The sequence below is a fragment of the Dermacentor albipictus genome, chromosome 2 (assembly GCF_038994185.2).
Source record: "Dermacentor albipictus isolate Rhodes 1998 colony chromosome 2, USDA_Dalb.pri_finalv2, whole genome shotgun sequence".
NCBI classification, from domain to species: domain Eukaryota; kingdom Metazoa; phylum Arthropoda; class Arachnida; order Ixodida; family Ixodidae; genus Dermacentor; species Dermacentor albipictus.
In genome coordinates this window covers 154,598,950-154,623,864 of record NC_091822.1, presented here as the reverse complement: position 1 = coordinate 154,623,864, position 24,915 = coordinate 154,598,950, and the positions used below count along the sequence as shown (strand labels likewise).

Here is a 24,915-nt window from a genome sequence, read left to right as displayed (position 1 = left end):
TTCTAAACCAAACACGGATGTCTGGCTCATCTGCGGATTAATGGAGTTGACACCTTTTCCAGGAGTTTATTTACAGGAAATATCTTTTAACCCTGTCTCGCGTAACTTATCTTTCTTATAGGCGCTTCTGAAGACTAGCGCTTCAAGGAGACCCTGTCGTCCAGCTCGCGTTCTTTCTCGAAACTCATTGTCGGGGACCTGTCGCTGCTTTGGTCCTGCTTTCCTCGTCAAACTTAAATGTGACGGGCGATAGCACTTGTAAAAGAAGGAAAAACCCTGCTTCTTTCGTAGTCGTAAAGTTGAAGACAAGTTGCGAAGAGGTGGAAAAAATTTTGATTACGTTCACGGCACAGAGACTCCTCCACGGAGCGATAGCAGACGTTGGCGGCGCTCTTTGACGTCACGTAGCCCTTATAAAGACATCGTGTTAAAATTTACGGGAATGAAAAAAAGAGAAAGTAAATGAAGTGCAAGTGTTACATCATACGTCAAGCTAGACAGCAGAGACGCAAGATGATGCAAAAGTTGAGGTAAAAGGCAGCTCAAAGGCAGCTCAGGCGCAGCCTTTAGAGAATTCGACGCTATGTACAGAAACAAAGACAGTTCGTAAAAGAAGCAGGTTAGTTCGGCTACACAGAATAAGATTACGCTGCGATTAAAAAAAAACAAAATTGCTGCCTTAGCATCAGCCTGCAGGTGGCTCATAAAAGCTTTATTTTTTCCTCCTCTGTTACACACCTCCGTAGGTCGCGCGGCCGACAGATGCTGTCGAAATACTATAGTGTCTTCACCCCGAGCAGAGCCCACCGTCTCCGTCAAGTAGTGACCTTTTTTTTTAAGCGCTCGCCAAAGTCGGCAGTGAGCTCGACGCGCTAATCGAGCGACTTCGCATTCACAAACAAACAAAATCTAAAAAAAATAAAAAAAATCGGGGCTCTGTAAGATAAACAACTGCCGGGGAAAAGTTAGCAGGACAGAGGAGGAAGTATAAGGAATGGGAAGGGGGGTTTCACCTTCGGGCAACAGTGCGAGCTTAAAATAATCGCGGAGTCCGAAGGAGTAGTTCTCGGCCCGACAAGTCCACACGAAATTCGCTCGCGCATAAGATACCCCGACGCAACGCCTAATGAATAAAAAATGCAAGTTGCTTGTGCTATCGATGTCGCATCGTTGCACCGAATGCGTGGGGACTAGCCATCGTGATGCGCGTGGAGGGGGCACGAAACCTGTAGTGCCACCGTAGCCACAAGACCTCGTCAAATCTTTTCTTCAACGAGCAACCAGGAAGCTTTCTCCCTGCGCCCGCGTGTGTTGCCGTGAAAGCCGTGGCTTAATTGCTGTGCTCAATCGGTCGCACAGGCAGAAATAAAATGACGGCGTTCTGCAACGCGCCCCCTTCTCCCGCGTGGCACTCTCTCAACACGTGATTTCATAGGCAGTCCAACTATAGGCGTCACTACAAATGCACAAGTTTCGGGAACCTTTTTCTAAATCGGACAATGCGGCCTCGAGGACAAAAAAAGGTGATGCGCATGCTGCATGTGATCTAACATTCCCTCCACATGCGAGTTCTCTAAATTTGCGTCGCTTATCTTCGCCGTCGTCACAGCAGTCCTGGTGCGGCCGCATCACTTCTTCGGCCGGGTTGCAAATCCGAAATTCACGTTCATCGTGAAAGCCCGCATGGCATTCCCGCTCGAGAGCGATCGATGGGAGCTGCTCATATTCTTACGTACGTGTAAAAGAATTTTTTTTTTTTGTTCGCTGAAGGTCAGCACAGGTTGCTTGCTTAGGCTAATAAGCACACATCTGCGCACCCGAGGATACGTCCGTGACGTCCCCATTCTCCCCTTTCTGTTTTCACATCGCGTAAAGATGGCCAGTTCAGGAAAAAAAAAAAGAGCAACAGAACTTGTCATCAGCACGGTTAAGTCGTTCTCTCAGGCCTCGGCGCCGCAGGATTCGGCGGCGCCCCTGCAGAACGCTTAACGCGTTTGCGTGTGTGTCCGCGCATGCGTGCGTGCGTGTGTGTATGTGCGCGCACCGGAAGAAGAAGAAGAGACGGCGAGGAAACAACAGTCTTCACACACACACACAGCGAGGAAGGGAAGAGAGAAAAAAAAATGAAGGACCGCGGAGGAAACGAAACAACAAACAACGTAACAAAACGACCGGGACACTCGAGAGTCTTTCTCCACGTAAGGGCATCGTTCCTCGCGAGACACCGCGTCTTCATCCGCGTCGTCATCTTCGTCGGCTCTCTTGAAGACGATCGAATATTTCTCTTTTTTTGACACACACGTACTCTCACATACGTCGCCGGAGAGTTGGGGGGGTAAGACTCTTGCGAGCTAGCAGCCTCTTGGAACTCTCGTCTTCCAGTGCGGAGCTCAGTGGAGACGCACGTTGACCTTGCGCAGGCCGTGCTGCAGGAACGGGTTCTGCGGCCTGTCTTCCTCCGCAATGACCAGGGACTGGGCGTGGGGCGTCGTGGCCGGAGTCACCGGCTCACTGCTGCTGCCGCCGTCGGTTCCGTTCTCCGGTTTGGACGGCGTCGACGCCGGCGTGGACGTGGTCGAAGAAGGGGCACTGGACACCGGCGTCGCGGGACAGCTGAGCGTTGCCGTCAAGGGTTTAGGCCCGAGGGACCTGGGGAAGGAAAAAAAAAAATTAAATTGTGGGGTTTTCCGTGTGCCCGAACCACTTTCCGACTATGAGGCACGCCGTAGTAGAGGACTACGGAAAGTTCGAACCACCCGAGGTTCACCTACATCTAAGTACACGGGTGTTTTCGCATTTGGCCCCCATCGGGGGCCGATGCCGGGATTCGATCCCGCGACCTTGTGCCCAGCAGAGCCCAACACCATAGCCACTGAGCAACTTCGGCGGGTCTGGGGAAGGTAGATGCGAGGAATCACTCGCCGCTCTCCAAGAAGTTTGCATCGATAATCGCGATGTCATCGTCACGTCTGGCTATGGTCTGTTTCACACTTCAGGCGCAACGCTGTTGAGGCTGCAGCGACATTTTTTTTTCTTGCAGTGGCTGCGCTCACACTTGGAAACAGTTCGGTGTCTTTGAGCAAAACTGTGCGAAACGGTTTTTTATATAGGTTTATAGGTATATAGGTTCTTTTATATAGGTTTATATGGGAGGCAGCCCTGTCCAGCTCAACCCTCAAGGACCAGCGAGCCCTCGTGGAAAGAGCTAGGGCGGCGGCCTTAGCCAACGGAATTCCGGAATAGGAATCCGACCACCCTTCTCCTAACTCCCCTCTCCTTTTTTTTTCTTTTTTCTTTAAATAAAACGTTTTCATCATCATCATCATTATATAGGTTTAGTATTGAATGAAAAAAAAAGGAGTTAATCCTTAGAAACAGGAAAGCTGTGGTGTACAGCTGCTAATGTGTTGTTTTGGATCAATTTGGCTTTTCGTTGTTTTTGTTTTCAAGGTTTTATTTGCAGCCCGTCGCGGCAGCTACACATGTGTATGCTCGCGCGAGCAAACGCCCTTGGCGCAGCGAAACAGACGAAATGGTCAGCGAAGAATTGACGGAATACGCGGTGTCATATAATGTATTGCCGAGCTTCTTGCGTAGCATTCACATCGTTGCACCTGACGTCTGAAGCGGAGTATAGTTAAATTCAACGATCCATTTGCCAGCTCCAATTTGGCTGTGTACCATTGTGAAAGCCAGTTAATCATTACAAAGCAGAACAGCTGATATCTGCGATCATTATGTAAGCGCCATATCTCGCTATCTCAAAGCAACAGTCCCTTCATAATTGCCATATCTCCGCATGATGAAATGAATAATCCCAAGGTTAGCGCCGTACTCGATGAGTTCATATCGGCCATCATAATGTAATCGCCATGGTTGTCTAATGCAATACAACAAACTGGACATTTGTCGTCCACAATCCTGCCTGGTGTACATAAATGAAGCGGTTCACGTTTGTGCGAGCCAAATGCTCATGAACAGTGAGTGTTTTGTTAAAATATTCAAACTAGTTTAAGTCCGCAACCAATGTGTGACCATCCCAACCCGGCTATTCCAAATGAACAATACTTTTACCATTTCCAACCTTAGCTGCTTATGATGGACAATTCCTAGGTTAGCACCACTTTTGGTTGCTTCCATTGACAATCATCAATGAAAGCAGATTCGCGGTCTTGGCTAGTTGACAGAAACAGTTGCTTTGTGGACGCCAAACTCAACGAAACAGTCAATGTGACCAGGACCGTTGAAGTGATTGGCGAGGCTGTAAGCTGGTACGACTGTTTGACACAGCCTCAAATCGGCCTCTCTTGAAGACATGCGTTTAAGTTCACGAGATCTTGGTGACTATGCAAACTCATGTTGGTAATGCATAGCAAAGAGAAACACATCTGAGACCAGTGACGATGTTTCTGTGTATTCAGCTTTTGGGTAGGCTGATCGATCAGCTACGCAATGAGCGATACGCGGGAATTTAAAAGCGTAACAGGCTTCGCGCATATCTTGCCAGGAACAATACGCACCTGCTGCTTGGTAATGTAGCGTCGCCATTCTTCATGAGAAGCTGACGTTTCCAAGCAGGCACTGATGTCCATTTCTTCGCTTCAGCTTCTCTCTGTTGAAAAAAAAACAAAGCGGCATAAGAACATTGATGCGACAAGTCTTGATGCAAACTCACGCAAGTTAATTCCATGTTTGTGCTCTTCCTGCTATGGTTGAAGGAACAACCCCTTTTCTCCTAAGTTGTAGTTTGAGACAGAACATTCGCCACCGTATTCAAAGAGGTATCACGCAGCCCGCTAACCATTTTCCTCCGGCTAACCTTGGTAAGCACATATGTCACGTTATACCAGCGAAAGCTCGCTCCTTCAACGAGCAAATTGGTTTGTGGCAACAACTTAACGGGTTTTTCCGAGTTCATGACAAGGACTTCATTTGTTATACGAGAGCGCTTGCTTTATCTAACTTCGCCACATAATAAGTCCACTCATCCCATCTTGTTTCGACCTAACAAATCATCAGCATCGTATGCATGCGTACCTGCCCTGCACATCTGCACCTCGTTCCTTGTCACGGCTATGTATGTCCTGTGCTCTGGTGAAATGAAACGTCTTGAAGTGACGAAGTTTTCCAATCAAGACAAAAAAAAAAGGCTACCCGTACATATACGCCTTGAAAAATAAAACGAACAAAGATAGACGTGCTAGTCAGATGGTGAGGCGTTGACAATGGGGCTTGCATCTGCAAGGTGTGTCAGCGCGAATTAGGCAGCCGCCACCTTCGAATGCTGTGGAAAGATTGTCACTGCTCTGTTTTGTTGAGCCAGTTGTTCATAAGGCCTCCTTGTTCGTTGTCTTTGGACATATACAGACCGTCTGTCCTACCTAACACTCTGCGCCTATGTCGCACGTCATACGGGCAAACCCCGATTCAGCGTCCCTGTCGACTGCCGCGACATAAAATAAAGCCAACAGTCAAATGGTCAACGGACAAATACCTGCAGCGCCTCCTCTGCCTCCTTCCGCGCCTTGTCTGCCGCCTTCTTGGCCAGCATCTGGCGCTTCCAGGCGGGGATGACGCAGCCGTTGTTGTCCTTCTCGGGTATCGTGTCCACGAAGTTGGTCGCCTTTATCTGCTGCAGGAGCTCCTCGGCTTTCTTCTTCTCCTGCGAGAAGAATGGAGGGCTCACACCTCCGCGACTCAGCAAGAACGCCCCCGTGAGAGAAACCCTCAACGAGAAGCACCTGGCCCACATGGCCACAACATGTGGCCACAACATGTTGTCTGTCGACGTCTTGCAAGACGTCGACGGAAATTGTTTCGCGTTGCCATTAGTTCAGCTACGTATTATAAAGGCAAGCTTGCGCGGACGCGTGGTGTTTGTTGTTCGATTCGGGCCGCGCCAGCGAAGGTTCTGCCAAATATGAGCAGACATTCAGCGTAGGGCTTGCGCCTGACAGCGAAAGGCCTTATGTTCTCATTTCTTTCATTCCGTTTTGGATTTCTTTCACGAACTCCGAATTTAAAAACGACCTAGTGGTACGTGTTCTTATACCGAATTCTTAGTTTGTCATTGAGTATACTAATCCACGCAGTAGTTTCTATTGCTTTGTGTGCCAGAACGAGTTCACAATCGTTACATTTTGCGCGAACGCGTTTAGCACCAAAAGCGCCGAAGACAAGAGCACACATCAGCGCAAACCACTTGCATTAAAAGATCCTTTTGTATTATTCTTGAGAACTTACTCAACCTCTGCCAGATGTAGTCAACACCTGTGAAAGAAAGAAAGAAAGAAAGAAAGAAAAAGAAAAAAAGCTTTAACCCCGATGTCATTATCCGTCTTCCGTGCTTACGTCCCCCTTCAGGCGTACGATATAGGCTGAACGTCACTTCAGGCGCACGATAAAGGTTGAATTTTCTGGTATTCTACAGGAGTGCGATCCACCAAACCGGATCTACCAAGTGAATACGTATTCCTCTTTAATACGTATTCCTCTGTTCCTGCCCGAAGATGGGGGTGAAGGGCGAATGAAACCAGCTTTCAACGCTCGTCGTCCGATGATAGGGAGATGCTGTCTTGTTTGTCGCTAAACGCTTGGCTTATGTCAGGTTCTCTCGTGTTGATTGAGCGTTGCTTGCGACGTAGCAGGGACATTTACAAAGAGCGGATCTCGTGTCAGGGCCAAACGTGAGTGGCCCGTCCTTCCCTCAGCCTTGATAAGGAAACGGACCGCCGCTATTTGCACCGTTTTATTACAAGGAAGCGCACTACAGAAACGAAAAAAAAAGAAAATCATGCAATATTCTTTTTGAAGCTCTCCGGTTGTCCGTCAATGCCGCCCTCAAAGGGTGTAGAAACTGCGGTTATACACATACGAACAGTAAGTACTTCACAGCCATAAACGAATCACGTTCGCTTATATCCCTATCAGCTGAAAGCCAGGCAAGATAAAGGTATACTCGAAGGTGTGCCGGAAAGCTTATCGCATACGGAACAACAACGTATACATGAATCTGCTCACCTTGGCTGCCTAGTATTTATTACAGGCACTTCTCGAACGAGTACCTCACTTTGAACTGTGTCCTCCGCGCTATACGCTGACTCTCTGCTGCTTCTGTGGGCCAACTATAGACATGGCGCGGCCTTTTGAACAGGAGCTGGAATCTTCGACCGTGAAAGCACAAGTGCTAGTTCATTCGCTGTCCGCACACTCTCATCTGCACAGAGGTCTATAAGCCGCGAGCGTATTCTTTCTGACAAAGGCCTGATGTTATATAGTGTAACCTAGAATACGTAAACCACGTGCGTCATACGTTATACGACGTATCTTGGGCGTGATACCTCGCGCCACGCGATAATGAGGATGCGTGCCGACGCCGCGTAGTGCGCCGATGATGGAACAGAAATCCTGCGGAGATTACTGCGCAGACATCGCGCTGTCTAAAATACAGGCACCCCAGGGTTATACGCCGAAATTATGCAACAAATCTAATCACCATGTGGTTCCCACTCAAGACTGCACTGAGCGATTCGAATATATTGGTGATTCGGACAGTTGTATCTTTTTTTTTTGTCCGTTTGTTTAAACCTTCAGAATATTCGCTCCCGCTGCACTGCGACGGCCGCCGCGATTGGTGTTCTAAAGCTTTAGAACTGCAGGGCAGTTGGTGTAGCATTGGCAGAGATAATACAATGCAAATTTCAACGCAACTGTTTCGCAAAGCAGGCATTTCCCTACTATAGTTAGAAGACTATAGCGTTCGTGCTATTCTCCTCCGTCTTGCGTGCTGGCGCTGCTCGACTATAGAAAACTTTAGCGTACCGCGATCCGCAGCCCCGTGGCATCGTGCTATAGCGTGGATCGTGACAGCTCTCGTGATGGAGACAAAACTTGTGCTCCGAAGTCGACGCCCTGCTTAGCAGTATGCGTGACAAGATCGCTGCTGCGATTCGCTCAAGAAGTTGTTCATCGTAAGTTTGTTCAGCCTTCCGGGACGCTCAACGTGCGCGCCGCTGAGCCACGGTCTTCAAAACCCTCGCAGCTGCCTTCCACGTACCTTTTCCTCCTCGAGCCTCTGTCGCTCTTCCTTGAGCTTCCGCACTCCGTGCACTCCCTGGGTGCCGATGGACTGCTTCAGCTCCTCGATGATGGTGCTCTTCTGCTCGGCCAGCGTGCTGCAGGGGCTCTTCTGGAGCAGGACGCACCGCTCTGCGAGAAACGCGTGTTGAACGCAATGCATGCCGTCCTCTCAAGCAAGGCTGGTGGTGCGCGCTGTTGCAATTCGGCCGAGTTCTGTGCTTCGGAATGCACTAAGCAAGCCTGCTGTTACGAAAGCGCGTATACGCACGTGCGCTGTTGCTTATCGAGCGATAATAATAGAGAGGTTTAGTTTAGGGGGCGCAAGCGGCTTGCGTACGCAGGAACTAGGGGCGACGGTACTGCGCATGCGCAGAGGCAGACGTAGGGGTCTGCGCATGCGCAGTAGCGTGGCCCCTAGCTCTTGCGTACGCAAGCCGCTTGCGTTCCCTAAACTAAACCTCTCTATTTAGGCACGTTTGTGAACGGTTTCTTCTCGTCTTATCAAAGTGGAGAGGGCACGCAGTGCTGATGAGGAGAGGGGGTTATACGCCGGTGCGTAGAGGGGTTACAGGAGGCGGGGGAGAGAGAGAAAGCCACTGCAGAAAAAAAAATAAAGCCCCTTGAAGTTTGCCGAGACGTGCGCGCTAAGGGCTGTAGAAAATAGCGCCTCTTCCGTTCCACAATCACTATATCTCTCTTTCTGGAAGTTTTACGGTCGAGGAGACAACGAAGGAAAGAGCCTGTTAAGGGATTAGGGTGCCTCGATGTGCACCTCCTGCACTGCTCTCGTTCTGACTTCGACACTGCAAAACATTGAACATCCCTTATCACTGACAAGCTAAATGTTAACTCATATGGTCATAAACAGTAGGATCATTACTTCTTCGGCAGGCGCACACAAAGAAAAAAAAGGAAAACCGCTTTATTCTAAAAAATAGAGCCCTGATACCACGCGCCGCGACGCAAATCTCTAGATAATTAAGCATGACCACATAGCTAGTGCACTAAGCTTCGTTTCGGCGCATCAACGAGATGTGAGGGAAGCGCGCGCTACGAACCGTAATCACCAGGTCGAAATAAAAAAGATGTTTCAGCTTGCAAGTGGCGAAGACCGTGGGTCGTCATAACACGTCAGCAGCTGACGTTTCTTGCGCACGTGATATTCTGCCCTCCTCGAGCGCCCAGTTTGAGTTTTTCAGCAAAAGAGTGAGAAACCTTCTCATGCTGCAGTACCTATAGGAGAAGGACTTTCCGCGCGATTTGAAAACCGATACGAGATCCCGTCGGCAGTAGCCCCAAATTTTACATTGTCACTGTAGCCACGTTACTGCGTTAATTGAATGTATTAATGATATTTAACTAATTAGCGAGAAAATTATAACTCACAACTTGCAAGTGCTTTCCAATGTATACCACTCCGGATAATCCGGTTTCTAAACTACAAATGTACAATTTTTAGCACTCGATTTGCAGACATTTTTGGCTGCCTTCGAAAAAAAAAGGAGGCTACTTAAACAACACTAACAGACAAAAAGAAGGGGGCCAGCAATTGTCTCCCGAATGTGACATCATGTCCACCCTACACCAACTTGAGAGCCAAGCATTTCTGCGGTGTAGAAAGACATTGAGCCGTAGAAATGGGGGGGGAGCCCACCTGCTTGACGATTGCGCTTCAACTCGTAGATCGACAACCAATCCTTATTTCGCCTGACTCTCCGACATCGACGACTCGAGATAAGAACTGTTGCCACAATAAGGCTGACCCCCTCTCTCAATATCTCTTTCTCTCTTTCAGTTCAGTATCAGTGTGTGCAGGCAGGTCATGCCAGAAATACGAAATAACCGTGCAATATTTAACGAAAATAATTTTTACATATATCATCAACGGAGATGGATTCATGAAATGAAAAGCTAGAATTTTATCGGCATCATGAAGCTGCAAAAGAAGAACAAAATCTCTTGAACAATTACAACGCTGCAAGTTAAAAAAAAATTGTCCCTGCTCACAGGCTACGCAGATTAAGGCCACATCCTTCTATGTTGCAGCCACTGTAGTATGTGCTGGCCTGGTTATCTAAGCGAGTAGACGATTGCGCTGGAAAGGCGTTGTTGCCAGGTTCGATCGCAGACTAGCTAGACAAAAAAGAAAGTTACAAACTAACTTCAGAAAGAGGCATTTTACAGCCGCATATAATCGGTGTCGTATGGTGCTCACGGTGTTGCCAGCTGCGTTGCCTATACCGACAGGAAGATCTGTAACTGCCAAGACACAGTGGTCGAAAACGTCGCGCCATTGTGACCAGCACTATTGCACTGCACTTCGTCGACGCTCTTTCCGACTCACCCAACGTGCTTGGCTTGTCCGTCCTCTTGAGCTGAACGTTCTGCAGCTGCTCCTTGGTGATAGAGAAGGCACCGCCGTTCGGCTGAGGGGAACATGGCGTCGACGGAATGGACCGCGGCAGGCTGTTGGTGCTGCAGCTGCTGCTGACGTCGCCGTTCACAGCCGAACCGTTGCTGTGGATCTTCTCTTCGCAGAGTGAGGGCGTGGGCGAGTCGTCTCCGTTCACGCTGCCGCTGCTGACACTGCCGCCGCACAGGCTTCCGTTGCCTGCTTTCGTTCCGTTGAGGCCGCTGAGCCCGTTGTACCCGAGACCGTGACCGTTGGTACCATTGTGCGGGCTGCCCAGACCGTTGAGTCCGTTGAGCGCTTTGGCGACACTGGCGATGCTTGCGGTCAGTGGCAGCGTCATGGAATGTGCGTTGGCGCCGTTCTGGGCGGAAGCCGCCGGAGGAGTGTCGATGACCCTTCCCAGGGGCCTCTTCGTCGCGACGCCGTTTTCGAGCTTCGAGTCCTTGTTTGTCAGGTGCGGCTTGGGCTTGTTGGACACCGTCTTGAGGTACTCGGAAGGCTTGAGGTTCGTGTCCGAGTCCGGCGGCTGCATGAACATGGGCGGGATGAAGGGCACGGGTCTCTCGAACAACCTCGGTAGCGTCCTCTCTTCGCTGAGAGCGGTGCTCACGGAGGACGCCGTCTCGTCCGCGTCCGCGTTCGACGAGGTCTCCGAGCGGCAGCAGTCCCCGCCGTTGCTGGTGCCCAGCGACCCGGGTCGTCGTAGCGTGCTCTCCGTGGACCGGATGTCGAAGCTCTTGGGCAGCGGCGGTGGAGGCGGGGGCGATGACACGGCTGTACACAAGGGCGGTGGCGGCGGAGGCGGTGAAGGCGTTGCGGGTGATGACGTGGAGGTCGTGGAGGAGGTAGAAGTGTCTGCGGCCTGCGTCACCGGCCTGAGTGACTTGACCAGCTTGTCGTCCTTGTAGGTGGACACCGTGCAGATGGTCTCGTAATCCGAATCGCTGCTGCTGCTACTGCTTAGTTCGGCGAGGGACGCGTCACTGGCGCTGACGGAGGCTGCAGGCGTCGGTGCGGGAGGGAGCTGAAGCGGGGGCGTGACCAGCGACATCGTGGACGAAGCCTTCTTCATGCCGTTCTCGAAGGGCTTCTTGACTTGGCCGCGGGGCTGGCTGGGCGACGACGTGGCGTGGCCCGACGACGTCTGGGGCTGCGACTGCTGCTGCTGTTGGTGGTGCTGCTGGTCAGCGTCGAGGAGGTCGGCCAGCGAGGAGCACTTGTTGCGCAGCGGGGGAGACGCGTATGGCATGTCGCGAAGCAACGCGGACCCGGGTGTGGGCCGAAGAAGCGCCTGCGACGGAAACTGCGAAAAAAAAGAAAGGATTCGTCAGTGCAATAATAACTGTCAATTCAGTAAACTCGGCGCTAATCTCGCTCACTCCTCCACCCTCTCACTGCGCTCTTTATTGCTTTCATTGAAGTTATGGTTGATGGCGGCGAAGCACGACTTGTGCCTTCTAATGAGTAAACTACTTACAAAGGTAAAAAAATACAAAAAGAAAATAAATGATCCTGTTTAAAAGGTCAATATGCTCCATATTTGCCATATGCTATAATCCGATATGAAACACATATGATTCCACAAAGAAAGCCGTTTTGACCACATGATGTGTTTCCCATAGATATGTTCATGTGATGTTATCGGATATAGTCGGCATGAGGAAAACGTTTTTTTTTTTTTCCAGTAGGGGGAAGAAGGCGCTTGATCGCACGCCGAGGCACAGAAACGAGGGACTCGAAAGACATGGAGGAAGAACACGACAGTAACGCGAATGGCTTGCAGACAGTTAACTTCCTATGAGAAAAACGAGGAAGCTATGGGCGCGCCGTCGTACAATACCGCTAAGGTTCCTTCAAATAGCTGATTTTCTGCAAGAATGCGTTCATTCTGCTGAGAGACATGCATCTGTAGAACAAGCAAGCCCCTAGCAAAGTGAACTCCACAAGTAGCGCGAGATTGACGTGAACTTACTCTCTTATGTAGAACGCGAACTCTCAGTAACCAACTAAAATATGGCGCGCACAATTACTCCGGCCAAAGCAGTTGAGAGCCCTGCCGTTGTATTAAAAGCTCGCATTAGGAGTTTCATGCCTTGGGATCAGAGGTATAGCCTCGTGCACTCCCTTACTTACCTTCGGCGTGTCGCTGCTGCCGTTGCCATTGGAACAAATCGGCGACCGAGGAGAAGACGTCTTGGAGACGGGCTTCAGCATGGCAGGGGAGGGAGTGGTCCTGCTGTTGTTCTGCACTTGCTGCTGTTGGTGCTGCTGTTGGTGCTGCTGTTGCTGCTGTTGCTGCTGTTGCTGCTGTTGCTGCTGGTGTTGGTGCTGCTGTTGCTGCTGCTGTTGCTGAGCCGGTGGCTGTGCTGCTGAGACCGGCTGATGCGCCGGCTGCTGAGGCGGCGGCGAGTGCTGCTGCGGCTGCAGTGGCGGCAGCGGCGATGGCGACTTGCACTTCATCTGCGAGCTGTGGAAGATGGTGGTGCGGCCGGCCATGTCGTCGTCCTCTTCGGGGTCGTCGGGGCCTCCGGCCACCGACGAGGCGCACGAGGCGGCGTCCGGGGAAGGCGCCTTGCGCCTCGCGCTCTGCGGCGTCAGGGACGCGGCGTCCGAGTCGCGCTTCTCGCTGCAGTCTTCCTCAAGCGTCGCGTCGTCCTGGCAGATGCCCTCGTCTGTGCTGGCGTTCGAGTCGGACGAGCTGCCGCCGCCGGCGCCCTTGGACTCCTCGGTCTTGGCGCTGCTGCCGAAGCTGTCCGCGCCGCCGGAGTTGTCGTGCACCTCTGCGGTGACTGCGAACGGAAGAAAAAAAATTGCAGAAGGTGCATTAGGGAAGAGATTGGGAAAACGCACGCGCCTAGACGTCGAGTATCGACCGCACCTGGCCCGCTTACATGGAATCGGAGACGATGCGTGCGACCAGAGAGCTTTTAGACTTAGAGGCCTGACCGTCATCTGCTAATTTATGAATATTCAGTAAAGTTGTTTCTCTCTCTTTATGGAATATAAGCTCTAGGCATTCATAAATAGTTCATTGATCGTGTACGAACGGATGTACAGCTAGAGGTCACAAGCTCCATTTGAATTTTCTGTGGTTAGGATATGTCTCGAAGTGCGAAATGCGAAAGTTCCTGCATGGTAAGGTTCCGTTGGACGTCAAAGAAAGTTTTCTGACCATAATTAGTATGATATCTATCTATCTATCTATCTATCTATCTATCTATCTATCTATCTGTCTATCTGTCTATCTGTCTATCTGTCTATCTATCTATCTATCTATCTATCTATCTATCTATCTATCTATCTATCTATCTATCTATCTAAACACACGAACAAACAAACAAGCACTGTGCGTCTACAGAACGCACAGTAAGAAACGATAGGATCTGTGACACACGTCACGTGAACAAATCTATAGTGAATACCTCCTCCAACTAGGGCTGACTTCACGGGGAAAGAGCCGGTGAGATTGAGAGAACATAACTAGTCCGCCGAGCCTATTTATTTTTTTTCCGCCTTTTTAGAGAAGTAAGCTGTTTTCAGGTATTTTATGTGTAAAAACGATTTCGCGCTTGCTCATCGGTTCACAGACACAGAGCGCTAGACGGCCTGCGAACTTCGCTCTGAACAGCTGCCTGCGTCCTTTGATTTCCGCCGGCGATGACAGCTGATGTGCAACACGGTCGAGGTAACAGAGGAGGCAGACACAAGATATGGTCCAAGCGTCAATAAGTGTAAAATTTGACTTGGTGCTCCTGATAAACTGATGAAGCAGGATATAAACTGATGAAGGAGGACAAAGTCCAATTTTATGCTCATGGACAGCTTCGAACATGAACGCGATGCAAGTAAACATAGGATAGATCAGGCGTCCTGGAGCTCAATATTTCGTGCGTCATGCAACATCGTCAAAAACTCAGCCAAATGTTTACAACAGACAGACACATGCACATCGCAATGCTAGCCCAGTCTAGCACGAAGAAGAAAGAACACAGATGTACGGGTTTCACGTACACGCAAGGTATACGACACGCGAACATTTATACGTTTCACAATGTTGGGCTATCTAGCCACTGTTTTTGCTCTTCGAGTGGATATGACAGCGTAACGTTTAACATCTATCGATGTAATTATTCTGACGTTGCACTACGCTGCAATCTCGACGTAACCTCGTCCACAGTATGCCCCCAACGTCCGCCTAACCAATTATTCCCCAGACAAGCCTCAGCAAGCTCCTCATTCTGCATGTTAGAAACGCACCTATTTTGAACATCGTTGTTTGACCACTCACTTCCACTTTCTGTTCCCATCTCACCTTCTGTTCATGTCGTTCATTTGTTAACTGCACGTCTTTCGAGCAGTACCTCTCTTCCTTTAACCTCTTGGAGAGGCTAGATTCTGGAGTTAACCACGAACAGAGTTGGCATAGGGGACAAGGTTGCTTTTGAATACAAGTTAAAGCCGGTGTTTGCGCTCCGGAATCTTCGTTCAAGTCTCTTATACATGACAAGCTGCCTTTTCCAAAGGTACTTAACAGCAAATTAAAAAAAAATGAAATGATGGGAAAGATACTGAAAGCTTCAGAAGGCTATGACAACGACGACTACCGTCTTCGTGGGCCTCTACTCACGAATGCAGTCACAGGCCCAAACGTCCCTCCCTTCGGCTGACTGTGTTGATGCCATCGCCGCGAATTCGAAGCGCTCACGGTGTTGTGACCTCGGCCCGTGCGGAGGCACGCAGAACAGTCACAGGGGCGCCGGTTAAGGACATCGCGGAAACAGCTGCGACTCGGCTCAACATGCGGATAGCTCGTGTTTTTCGAAAAGCACTGACATGCACCGGATGCGTGCTCGAAGTATACACTCGTCGAACGTGCAAGCTCATGGCACGCATGGCTGCCCGAGTGAGCTCTAGCGAGGGCTCGGCGAACTGTTGCGTCAAGCAAAAAAAAAGTAAAGGCCATCCGCATAAAACTGCCACTGTAGTGACTTGAGGTAGTATGTCTCTCCTTTACGCATGATGCCACTGAGTCATCCACAGTAGTTTGTTTTTTGGGCTCGGGATTAGCGAAAACGCTGAATTCTAGTGAATGGTTAATTCATGAGTGAGTGAGTGAGTGAGTGAGTGAGTGAGTGAGTGAGTGAGTGAGTGAGTGAGTGAGTGAGTGAGTGAGTGAGTGAGTGAGTGAGTGAGTGACCGTGCGTGCGCACACGCGTTCGTGCGTGTGTGTGGTTGTGTGGGATTATATTACACTAAACAAAACGGTGTTGAACGCCTATATCTAATATCAGCAGAGACGAGGTGCCTTAGACCTGGGTACTACCGAGAATGAATGCTACGCGAGCGAATTCTCTGGAGCGAAGCGCTGTTATCAGCGATAGAACCCCCACAGCCAAATACGATGAAGAGATAGCAGGGGAGCGTCGCGCTATGGCTTTTTCCTTTCTACCACGTGCGCTTTCAAAACATGAAAGATTGCAGCCAAGGTATCGGTATATAGGTTTTGCAGCTGCTCCCAACGATTGAGCCGCGGAGGAAAAGAAAAAGACTCTGGAGAGACTGCGAACAAACCTACAAGGATTGTGTTGCTCCTTCTTTGCGATGTGGCCCTAATAATGACAGCCGGCGCCGGCCTCAGGATTTTTCCGTTTTCCGCGCTACTCTTTCTTTTTTTTTATTCCTTTCGCTCCTGACTGCTGCATGTACGTTCCCACTTGTGCAGTTCTCGCTAGCAGCTGCTGTGCTGACTCATCCTGCTGTCGTAATCACTCCGACGCCTTTCTTCGAGCTCCATCGACAACGTCGCCTTTTATTTTTCTGTTCGTGGCCGCTAAAGTGCCCGTGTTCTATACCTAGCACTCGAGGAAATATCAATTTAATCGCCTCGTTGATTTGCTAAACTAGCGGCAGTGGTGGGTTTCACGAAAAAGGTGACGACGCGCCCTTCGTCGCCGTTTTATCGATGTCGCGTAGCCCTCGAATGCACCAGCCGATCGCCCCCCCCCCCCTTCTTGCGACAGGCCCTCTAAAACAAGGTCATCATTTTTTGCAGTTTTACGGAAACATTAAAAATCGCCTGCGGCAGAGATCGTAATTCTTGTTGAGCTGGATTACTTGGAGAGGCGGACTTTACTATACCGAGAAATAGAAACGATCACTAATTAACGTCTTGCTTAATTACACTGCGGCACAAATTGCAATTTACGAATTGTGGCCAGCCGGTGAGTTTGCTAGATGCGTACACTTGAAATGAATTTCCAGGATGCAACCGAGATATTATTTCCCGAAGTGTATAGGACGAAATACCCGGGCGCTCCAGTTACCCTTGTGCTTAAATGCATGAGGAGCATTTTGTTAAAGATGTAAGTGGACCAGCACTGCTTTATTTCACGGCGAGTTTGATATCTCCAAACTGGTGCAATTCTGGAAATCCATTCCAAGTGGACACGTCTGACAAACTCGCCGGCTACAATTCGTAAATTGCAATAAGTGGCGTAAAGCAGTTAATTACGAAGTAAACTGTGACTTTGATTAGTTGAATATGTGTTTCGATTTTTCGCACAGGTAATGTCCGCCTTTTCGAGCAATATGGCTCAAGGACTAGAATTACGCTGTTTGCAACAGGCGTATATTTAAAAATAAAAAAATAAGCTTAAATATGATCACACCGTTAGTGATGCGTCGGAGCGCTAGACATTAGTTATGTAACGCCAAAAGTAACTTTTCCACTCAAACGACACGGGAAGAATTACGACCGCTAGCACGCTAGCAATATAAACGCAACTTGCAGCTCTGAGACTGCAAGCTTCGGAATTAGGTCACGTAGCTAAATTCTCAGTACTTCGATGAGAAAGGCAGAGAGATCGTAAAAAAGGCGAAATGCGCGGCGGTTCACCAAGACAGCGTTAGTTTAACTATCCCTGAAAAAAAAATAAAGTTCATGGGTTTTACGTGCCAAATTACGATTTGATAATGAGGCAAGCAGCAGCAGAGAGGACTCCGCGTTAATTCGGCCCCCGCAGGGTCGTTTAACGGGTACCCAAATGTAGGTTTTACGAGCGTTTGGGTCACAGCAACTTCATGATTCTCTTAGCGGTCGCTGTCTGGCGGAAACGGGTTGTTGCAAAATCGCGGAGCGACAGAAGGTATGTTTCACAGTTGTGTTTACTTTTTATAGTTCGATAGCATTCTTCGCATGTCCGACCCACTTTCTTCAATATTGGAGACGGCTGGCTGCCTGACCTCGATACGGCGCCTTCTCCGAGGCCCTTCTCCAAGTTTTTTACGTTTCGTATCCATCGAAATGTGACCGCATCGGCCGCGGTACAGGCGTAACCCCGACATCGTGCTCAGCAGCGACACGCCGTATACCCACCGAGCCACCGTGGCGAGAAGGAAAGGTGTGGTTCCGAGAGCCTGTGCACGCGTACGGTAAGCAACCGCGTGCAAAAAACGTATAGTCACCGCGCACACACGCGCGCCGCATATAAAACGAAAAATCGATGGGACGTTATGCAAACAAGGTTCATCATTGTCATCATCACTGCAGGACGAAGGCCTCTCCCAGCCATCTACAACTGGCCCGGTGCTTGCGCTAGCTGACTACCACTTGCGCTTCCTCATTTCCTCACCCCACCTAATGTTCTGCCGCCCTTGACTCCCCCTTCCCTTGGCACCCATTCTGTAACTTCAATGTGGTCCGCCAGTGATCTACTCGACGAATTATTTGGCCTGCCCGGCTTCATTTTTTTTTCTCATGATGTCACGTATCGGGCTATCCCCGTTTGCCTTCTGATCAACACCGCTCTCTTCCTGTCTCTTAACGTCACGCCTAACATTTTAACGCGATATCGTTAAGGGCCCCTGTGGGCAGGAAATCCGGTGTTGTTCTAGGCGTCATCGCCGGCGTCGGTGAAGTTGTCCGTGAGCGAAAATTTCCGCACACATTTAGACATATGCACATGCCACGCCTTGCTACATTACCTGCGGTATATGCTTATTATATATTGCTACGCCATTCTATCGCTAAAGTTGCTCATACTTTCTTTTACATTCTTGACAAAGTTATTCCTCGGAATTTTCAGAATGACAGCCCACAGACAAATGTCAAGAAATAAAACACGGACAGCGCGTGCTTTTTATGTTAAATGTTCTCAGACTTAAATACTAAATCTGCGACACAATAACAGGACCTTGAAAATTAAGTAATTTCTTCGTGCAGATGTGCACTACCTCCGGGATTGGCCCGCGCAAAAGGCCGCGTTTCTACAAGAAAGCTCACCTTCGTGCATAGCGTTCGCCGCCAGCGTTTCCCGGTAAACATTACGGTTAAATAAGGTACAGTTGACGGGAAGTGAGAAGCAGGAAGGGATCTTTGAATGCTATCGCGTTCCACTCTCAAAGGACAAGCTTAAGCATCCTGCTTCTTTTTTCGTTCCGTTGCTCTTTTCGCAGTCCTCAACTTGCTCTCGTGCTTCTTTGTTAACCTCCATGTTTCTGCCCCAAATGTTAGCACCGGTAGAAAGCAATGATTGTACAGTTTTCTTTTCAACAACAGTGGTTAGCTTCCAGGCAGGATTTGGTAATTTCGGCCGTATGCACTCCGACCGATTTTTATCCTTCGGTAAATTTCTTTCTGATGATCACGGTCCCCTGTGAGTAGTTGACATAGACAAACGTACTGCTGTACAGACTCTAGAGGCTGACTGGCGATCATGAATTCTGATCACGAATTCAGCACTCAAGGTTACGGCTTGCTAACTCAGAGGGATTAACGGAGACGGGAAGGATGATTCAGGGAAAAGACGAAAGAAGGGCGCACGAGGATCGTGGCTCGAGACCGTGCCTGTGAACGGTGAATCAGGTTTGGTTGCCCTAGCAACATCAGTGTCGTGTCGCTTTCTGACCCGAAGACGGGAAAGGCCTTGCAAACGCAGAGTTCCTTGCCACTACGAAAGGTTGGACATCCGAACGGCTCGAAGCGAGGCACTAATTTGCATCGTTTGATGTTTACGTTGGTGCATATAGAGTGTCGGCTAGAAAACCACTGCTATAGGGAGCAGTCTACCCTCACACACGTGCCCAACTAGTCATGAAATGATTCTCCTTCCCAGATATACAAGGGCGCATGCCAAGTATTGTGTGTTTCTCGCGTGTCTTAGCCAATGCGCATGTGTCCTTCAATAAATGCGAGGGTTAGTTCCTTGTCAGTTTTGTTGCGCCCCCGCGGGCTATGTTCTTTCAGCCTAACTTAAAAACTGGTGCTATTTATTTGCGGCGTCGTTTCTGTACATAACTCTGCGAGCGCTTATACGCTTGCAGCGAACTGTGACAAATGTATCTCAGCATTGCCGGGTCAAACACGCAGGTATCAATTGGTAAACTATTCAGTGTACGTCTCAGGCGTCGAAATACGATAAGAGCGGTAGGCGCATATCGTTTTCAAAACACTGCTTGGTCGACGTACCGTCGACTGTTGTGTACGGCTCACGCGTTCTGCTGATTAGACATGCACCAGCTGCTGCATGTGGCTTCTACTGCGCCGCTTCGTTTTCGAGCGATATGCGGTAGCGCATCACGGAGACAGGTGAATGATGGAGCTGTGAAACTCGACGCGGCAGCAGCCTGTCGAACACGAGACGAGTGACGTGAGACCGTCTGCTGCTTGCCTGCCTTCGCTCGGAAAGAATGCGGAGCGACGCGTCCGGAACAACGCGCGTCGGCGCCAGACGACGCCGCTTGTAGGCGGCCGTTGACGCGTGAAGGCTTTTGCGCGCACAAACGTTGCAAGGGGGCACGAACCTTCGACGGAACGGTCGCGACGTGCCTTTCCCTGTTGGACGAAAGCAGGCTTTCCTCAAGGCGTTGATGTGATCAAATTAGTTTAGCTCGAGATAACGCTATTTATTTCTTAATACCGATGGCTCTTCTGTATTCTGGACCCACCGCGGTGGGTTCAGAAGACAAAAGGAAAGTTCGGTCCTGTTCGTTTATACTGTATACGCGCAGCGAGCGCCTCGGGAGCATGCAGCTGTCATTGTGAACTCAACATAGCGCGTGACATACGTCATGCTCGAGCGCGCGGTAACGTCAGCACGGGTACGCAAATTGTAATAATTACGACTGATGCGTGCACTGGACGTTAAGCATGCATGCCTACGAAATTAGCTCGTGGCAGACGTGTGCGTTGTGCGTAGTTGCTGTATCATCTGTAATTGTCGTGATTCCGCGGCCCGACGCAGTTGCGGATGTCATTTTTGCTTTCGGCTGCACATATTTTCAACCTGCTGACTTTACACATACGTGGTCTGTGGCAAACCGAGAGGCTTATTTTTTAAAAGAAGAAAGTGGAAAATTTGACCGGAACCTCCAAGTGGTGGTTCGGGCGTTCTGTTGTTGAGAACTATGTCGCGGGTTCGATTAGGTAGCCGACTGGGTGAACATTAAAGAACAGCCAGGCGGTGAAAACTGATTCACAGTACCGCATAATGAGACGGTGGTATTGGCCCGCAAGATCCCCTATATTTATTGATGTCATTAGTATTATACCTAACTTGAAGAAAGGGAACGTCTGCGAAGGTATATTTACGACACCGGGAACTGTAATCAGCCTCAGACGCAATTCGATGCGTCGCACGATAGAGCTGGCGGATGGGTCACAACAACTTCATGATTCTCTTAGCGGTCGCTGTCTGGAGGAAACGGGTTATCGCAAAATCGCTGAGCGACAGAAGGTATGTTTCACAGCTGTGTTTATCTTTTATAGTGCGATAGCATTCTTCGCATGTCCGACCCACTTTCTTCAATATTGGAGACGGTTGGCTGCCTGGCCTCGATACGGCGCCTTCTCCGAGGCCCTATAGATGGCCCTGCATTTCCGCATAACATGGCAACAAAGAATGTGAAGCGGAAAATCAGAGAGGCTGAGATAATCTCATGGGCTGCGGTAATAGAAACTAAACCTGCCATGAGTAACTACTTAAGAGAAAAAAACGAAATCGGGAAAGAAACAATTGATGATAATGCAAAGAGAAGGTCTTTTTTTTAAGACATTAGGTAATATATTTAGAATGAAGAGCTTGGTGGCGCGACCCACCACCCGGTTCCAAAGGGGTCGTTCATAGCATCTATCCATCTGTGTACGTGTATAGATTACCTTATTAGTTCAAGCAGGCTAGGTGACCGTTTGTCACCGTACCATTTCTAAGGGGATGCCAACAAATCATCATCGTCATCATCATCATGTAAGCTTAGCATGATGGGGAGTAAGGGAAATATAACGAAAAATAAGGGGGAGAGCTGTGGAGACTAATAAATCGACGGTTGGGAGGCCGGTGGCGCGAAGGAAAGAACATGCCATGAAGTGAAATGTTTACAGAGGATAATATAAACTGCAACACAGAGTTTTTAAAGACAAGATCGGTGGCATGTGTTACTACTCTGTTTCAAAGGGACGCTCATGTCATCATCATCACGTTTTTTGTCTGTCTTCGTTTTCTCATATCTATCTATCTATCTATCTATCTATCTATCTATCTATCTATCTATCTATCTATCTATCTATCTATCTATCTATCTATCTATCTATCTATCTATCTATCTATCTATCTATCTATGTTTTCTTGGGAGAGGGAGAGAGAGAGAAAGGGAGGAGAGGCAAGGAGGTTAACCAGAGGCGAGTTTTCGGTTTACTACCATGTTCTGGGGTGGGGATTATAGGGGTTGTAAAGACGACAAAGAGCGAGAGGAAGAAAAAGAAGGAACAAGAAAAAAAGAAGAAGAAAAGAAAAGAAAAAAGAAGAACAGGTAAGTGAAGAGATTCTTTCTTCCGACAGAGGCTGGTCGTCCAACTGGTTGAACACGACGGAAAGCGATTGTCTCTGCACACTGTACTGCGGGCACTGGCAAAGAACATGACGAACTGTTTCCGCATCGCCGAAATTGCCATATGCTGCGGTGTCGGCCGTCCCTATGCGGAACGCGTAGGCATTGCCAAACGCGACGCCCAACCGTAGCCTACGCTAAAGGGTCGCGTTTCTTCGGAGAGGCCTTGGTGGAATTCGGAGGCTTAAGTGGGGACCTAGGGTGTATAAACGGGCGTGCATAAAATGTGGTTCAGTCTACTCCGATGCAGTGCGTTGGCGTGCAAGTAGGCGGGTCATTCTTGCAGCATCTGTCCTAGACGGCGGGATCGACAGGCAGTTGTCTTCTACATGAGCTGAACGAGCAGCGGCACGTCCATTGCCGATGATACTGCAGTGCCTTGGTAACCACTGAAAAATATTTCATGTCCTTTCTCAGTCAGGTGGTGCATGCATGGCCTCTGTGGGGCAAATGGATTGAAGATACAACATATGAAAGACGCGAAGGTTGAACAGGACGGCTGTCAGGTCCCGGGATCGAATCCCAGCCACGGCGGCCGCATTCCGATGGGGGCGAAATGCGAAAACACCAGTGTACTTAGATTTGGAGGCACGTTAAAGAACCCCAGGTGGTCAAAATTTCTGGAGTCCCCCACTACGGCGTGCCTCGTAATCAGAAAGTGCTTTTGGCACGTAAAACCCCATAATTTAACAGGGCAGCTGTCCGGCTGGTACACCCTGTACTGAAAGGAACGAGAGGTGTAAATGACGAGGGAGAAAAGGACCAAGACGTTCCCCCGTCCACGCTAGCTGCGTAGCTGCCACATGAAGGTACAGGAAACGTCCGGGAGAAGTCGCAGTCGTAGAAGAAAACAATGTCGCGAACGAAAACGCCGTTTAATAAAGTGTCACGTCTGTTTTCTATACTCTCTTCGTTTCAGGTGCCGCGACGGGGAAGAAGGGTGCTTGCACGGTTTATGCGAACCATGGATGACAACGATAAGTTTTACGCTAGACGTATTCCCGGGGACCTCTCGCCCTGGAAACCCTGTCGTTTCAGTTCCTTTCTTTCTTTCTTTCTTTCTTTCTTTCTTTCTTTCTTTCTTTCTTTCTTACGTTCTTCCTTTCTTTCTTTCTTTCTTACGTTCTTTCTTTCTTTCTTTACATGAGACGCAATGTGCGACTCCGTTGCCGGAGCAACTTCGGTGGTTTGTTACCGGTTATAGTGGCTGGAGCTGTCACAGCGCACCCGTAAAATCGCAGTAAACGTCGAGGAAACGGAGAAACGAGCCAGCCGCGTACAAACACAAAAGAGCGCCACGCCGCGTTTAATTGCCAGTGACAAAGGAAAAGTGCACGCGGACACACGGGAGCGCGTGAGATCAAACGAGGTTACTTCAGAGCCGTATTCGTGCGAAAGCAATTTTCCCTCGGGCACAACAACTTGACGCGTAGTAACAGAAGCAGAATGAGCTGTACTTGATGCAACTTGATACAACTGCCCCTAAGGGAAAAAAACGATACTAGAGATGCGATTCATGAATATAGAGAGAAATAAGACAGAAAGGTCATACGACCGTTTCGGGATGAGAAAAATAATACGTAAAGAAAGAGGAAGAAACGAGATGGTGCTCAACCGTGGAGGATTTTATAATTGCTACAAAGAGATTGTCCTGAATTCTTAAACATTTTATTTTTGTTCATTTCCTCCAGCTAGCTTTACAATTTTCAGTTTTTAATAAAGATAGCCTAATTTCATCCAAATCTTGGCCAATCCCCCACAGTGGGTGTGCGCCATCGCTTAAGGAATACCATACCATACCAGTCCCCCATACCATCAGCCGCACTACCAATGGGAAGGCGGCGGCTCAACATCGATTATCCAATGAAAACTTTTGAATAAACTTAACTCTGACATCAAATGGGTGGCGAGCGGCTAATCGGCGTGCAAACGGGACGACTTGTTTGAGCGCAAATGGAGCGAAATGTGACGGCCGTATGATGATCGGCAGTTCAGGCACGCAGAAATAGTGTTATTTTAATTTTATTGTGCGGATTATGGTAGGTATTTGAATACCGATAGATTCGCTACCGAACGTGCATACCTCGGAGGAAGCGAGCGCTTGCGCAGATGCGGTGCGGGGACGCGTGAAAGTATCGGACACGAATGCGCGGAAATCGAAGAAAAGTGGGCGACATTCGCGCAACGTATCGCTGGAGTAAAACTCTTGCTTGGGCTAGTTGGTTCATGCTTGAAGTAGTAAAGGCAAGGCGCCGCTCCTGTCGTTCGTGTTCTTCTTCTTGAGTCCTGGTCTTCTGCGCCTTGCCTTTACTACTTCAGGCATCGCTGGAAGCACGCGATAACGCAAAGTGAGCGCGAGGCAAAGGTAAATCGAGCATAAATAGGTCGTTCAATGTGCAACTGCGGTTGACATTTTGCTATGCAAATGCCGAGCTTGTTAGAGAAAAAGTTGACGATTTGTCGCAGGGTTCTTGACGTCAAATTCAAGTTAACTCGTGACACGCTTGGTCTTCCACACACACACACGCGCGCGCGCACAC

General features: G+C 49.2%; 1 protein-coding gene across 2 annotated transcripts in view; it reads right to left on the bottom strand.

Moving 5' to 3' along the window:
- Nucleotides 1–675: 675 nt before the first annotated feature.
- Nucleotides 676–24,915, bottom strand: part of f (espin protein forked) — a 412,459-nt gene continuing 388,219 nt past the window's right edge. For both annotated transcript variants that reach the window (XM_070534112.1, XM_065448542.1), the window contains exons 7-12: nt 12,626–13,281; nt 10,424–11,795; nt 8,057–8,208; nt 5,495–5,662; nt 4,521–4,612; nt 676–2,649 (exon numbers count right to left, since the gene is read on the bottom strand). In XM_070534112.1, the coding sequence (XP_070390213.1) occupies nt 2,391–2,649; nt 4,521–4,612; nt 5,495–5,662; nt 8,057–8,208; nt 10,424–11,795; nt 12,626–13,281 (2,699 nt within the window). In that variant the 3' untranslated portion in view covers nt 676–2,390. The remainder of the gene's footprint in view (nt 2,650–4,520; nt 4,613–5,494; nt 5,663–8,056; nt 8,209–10,423; nt 11,796–12,625; nt 13,282–24,915) is intronic.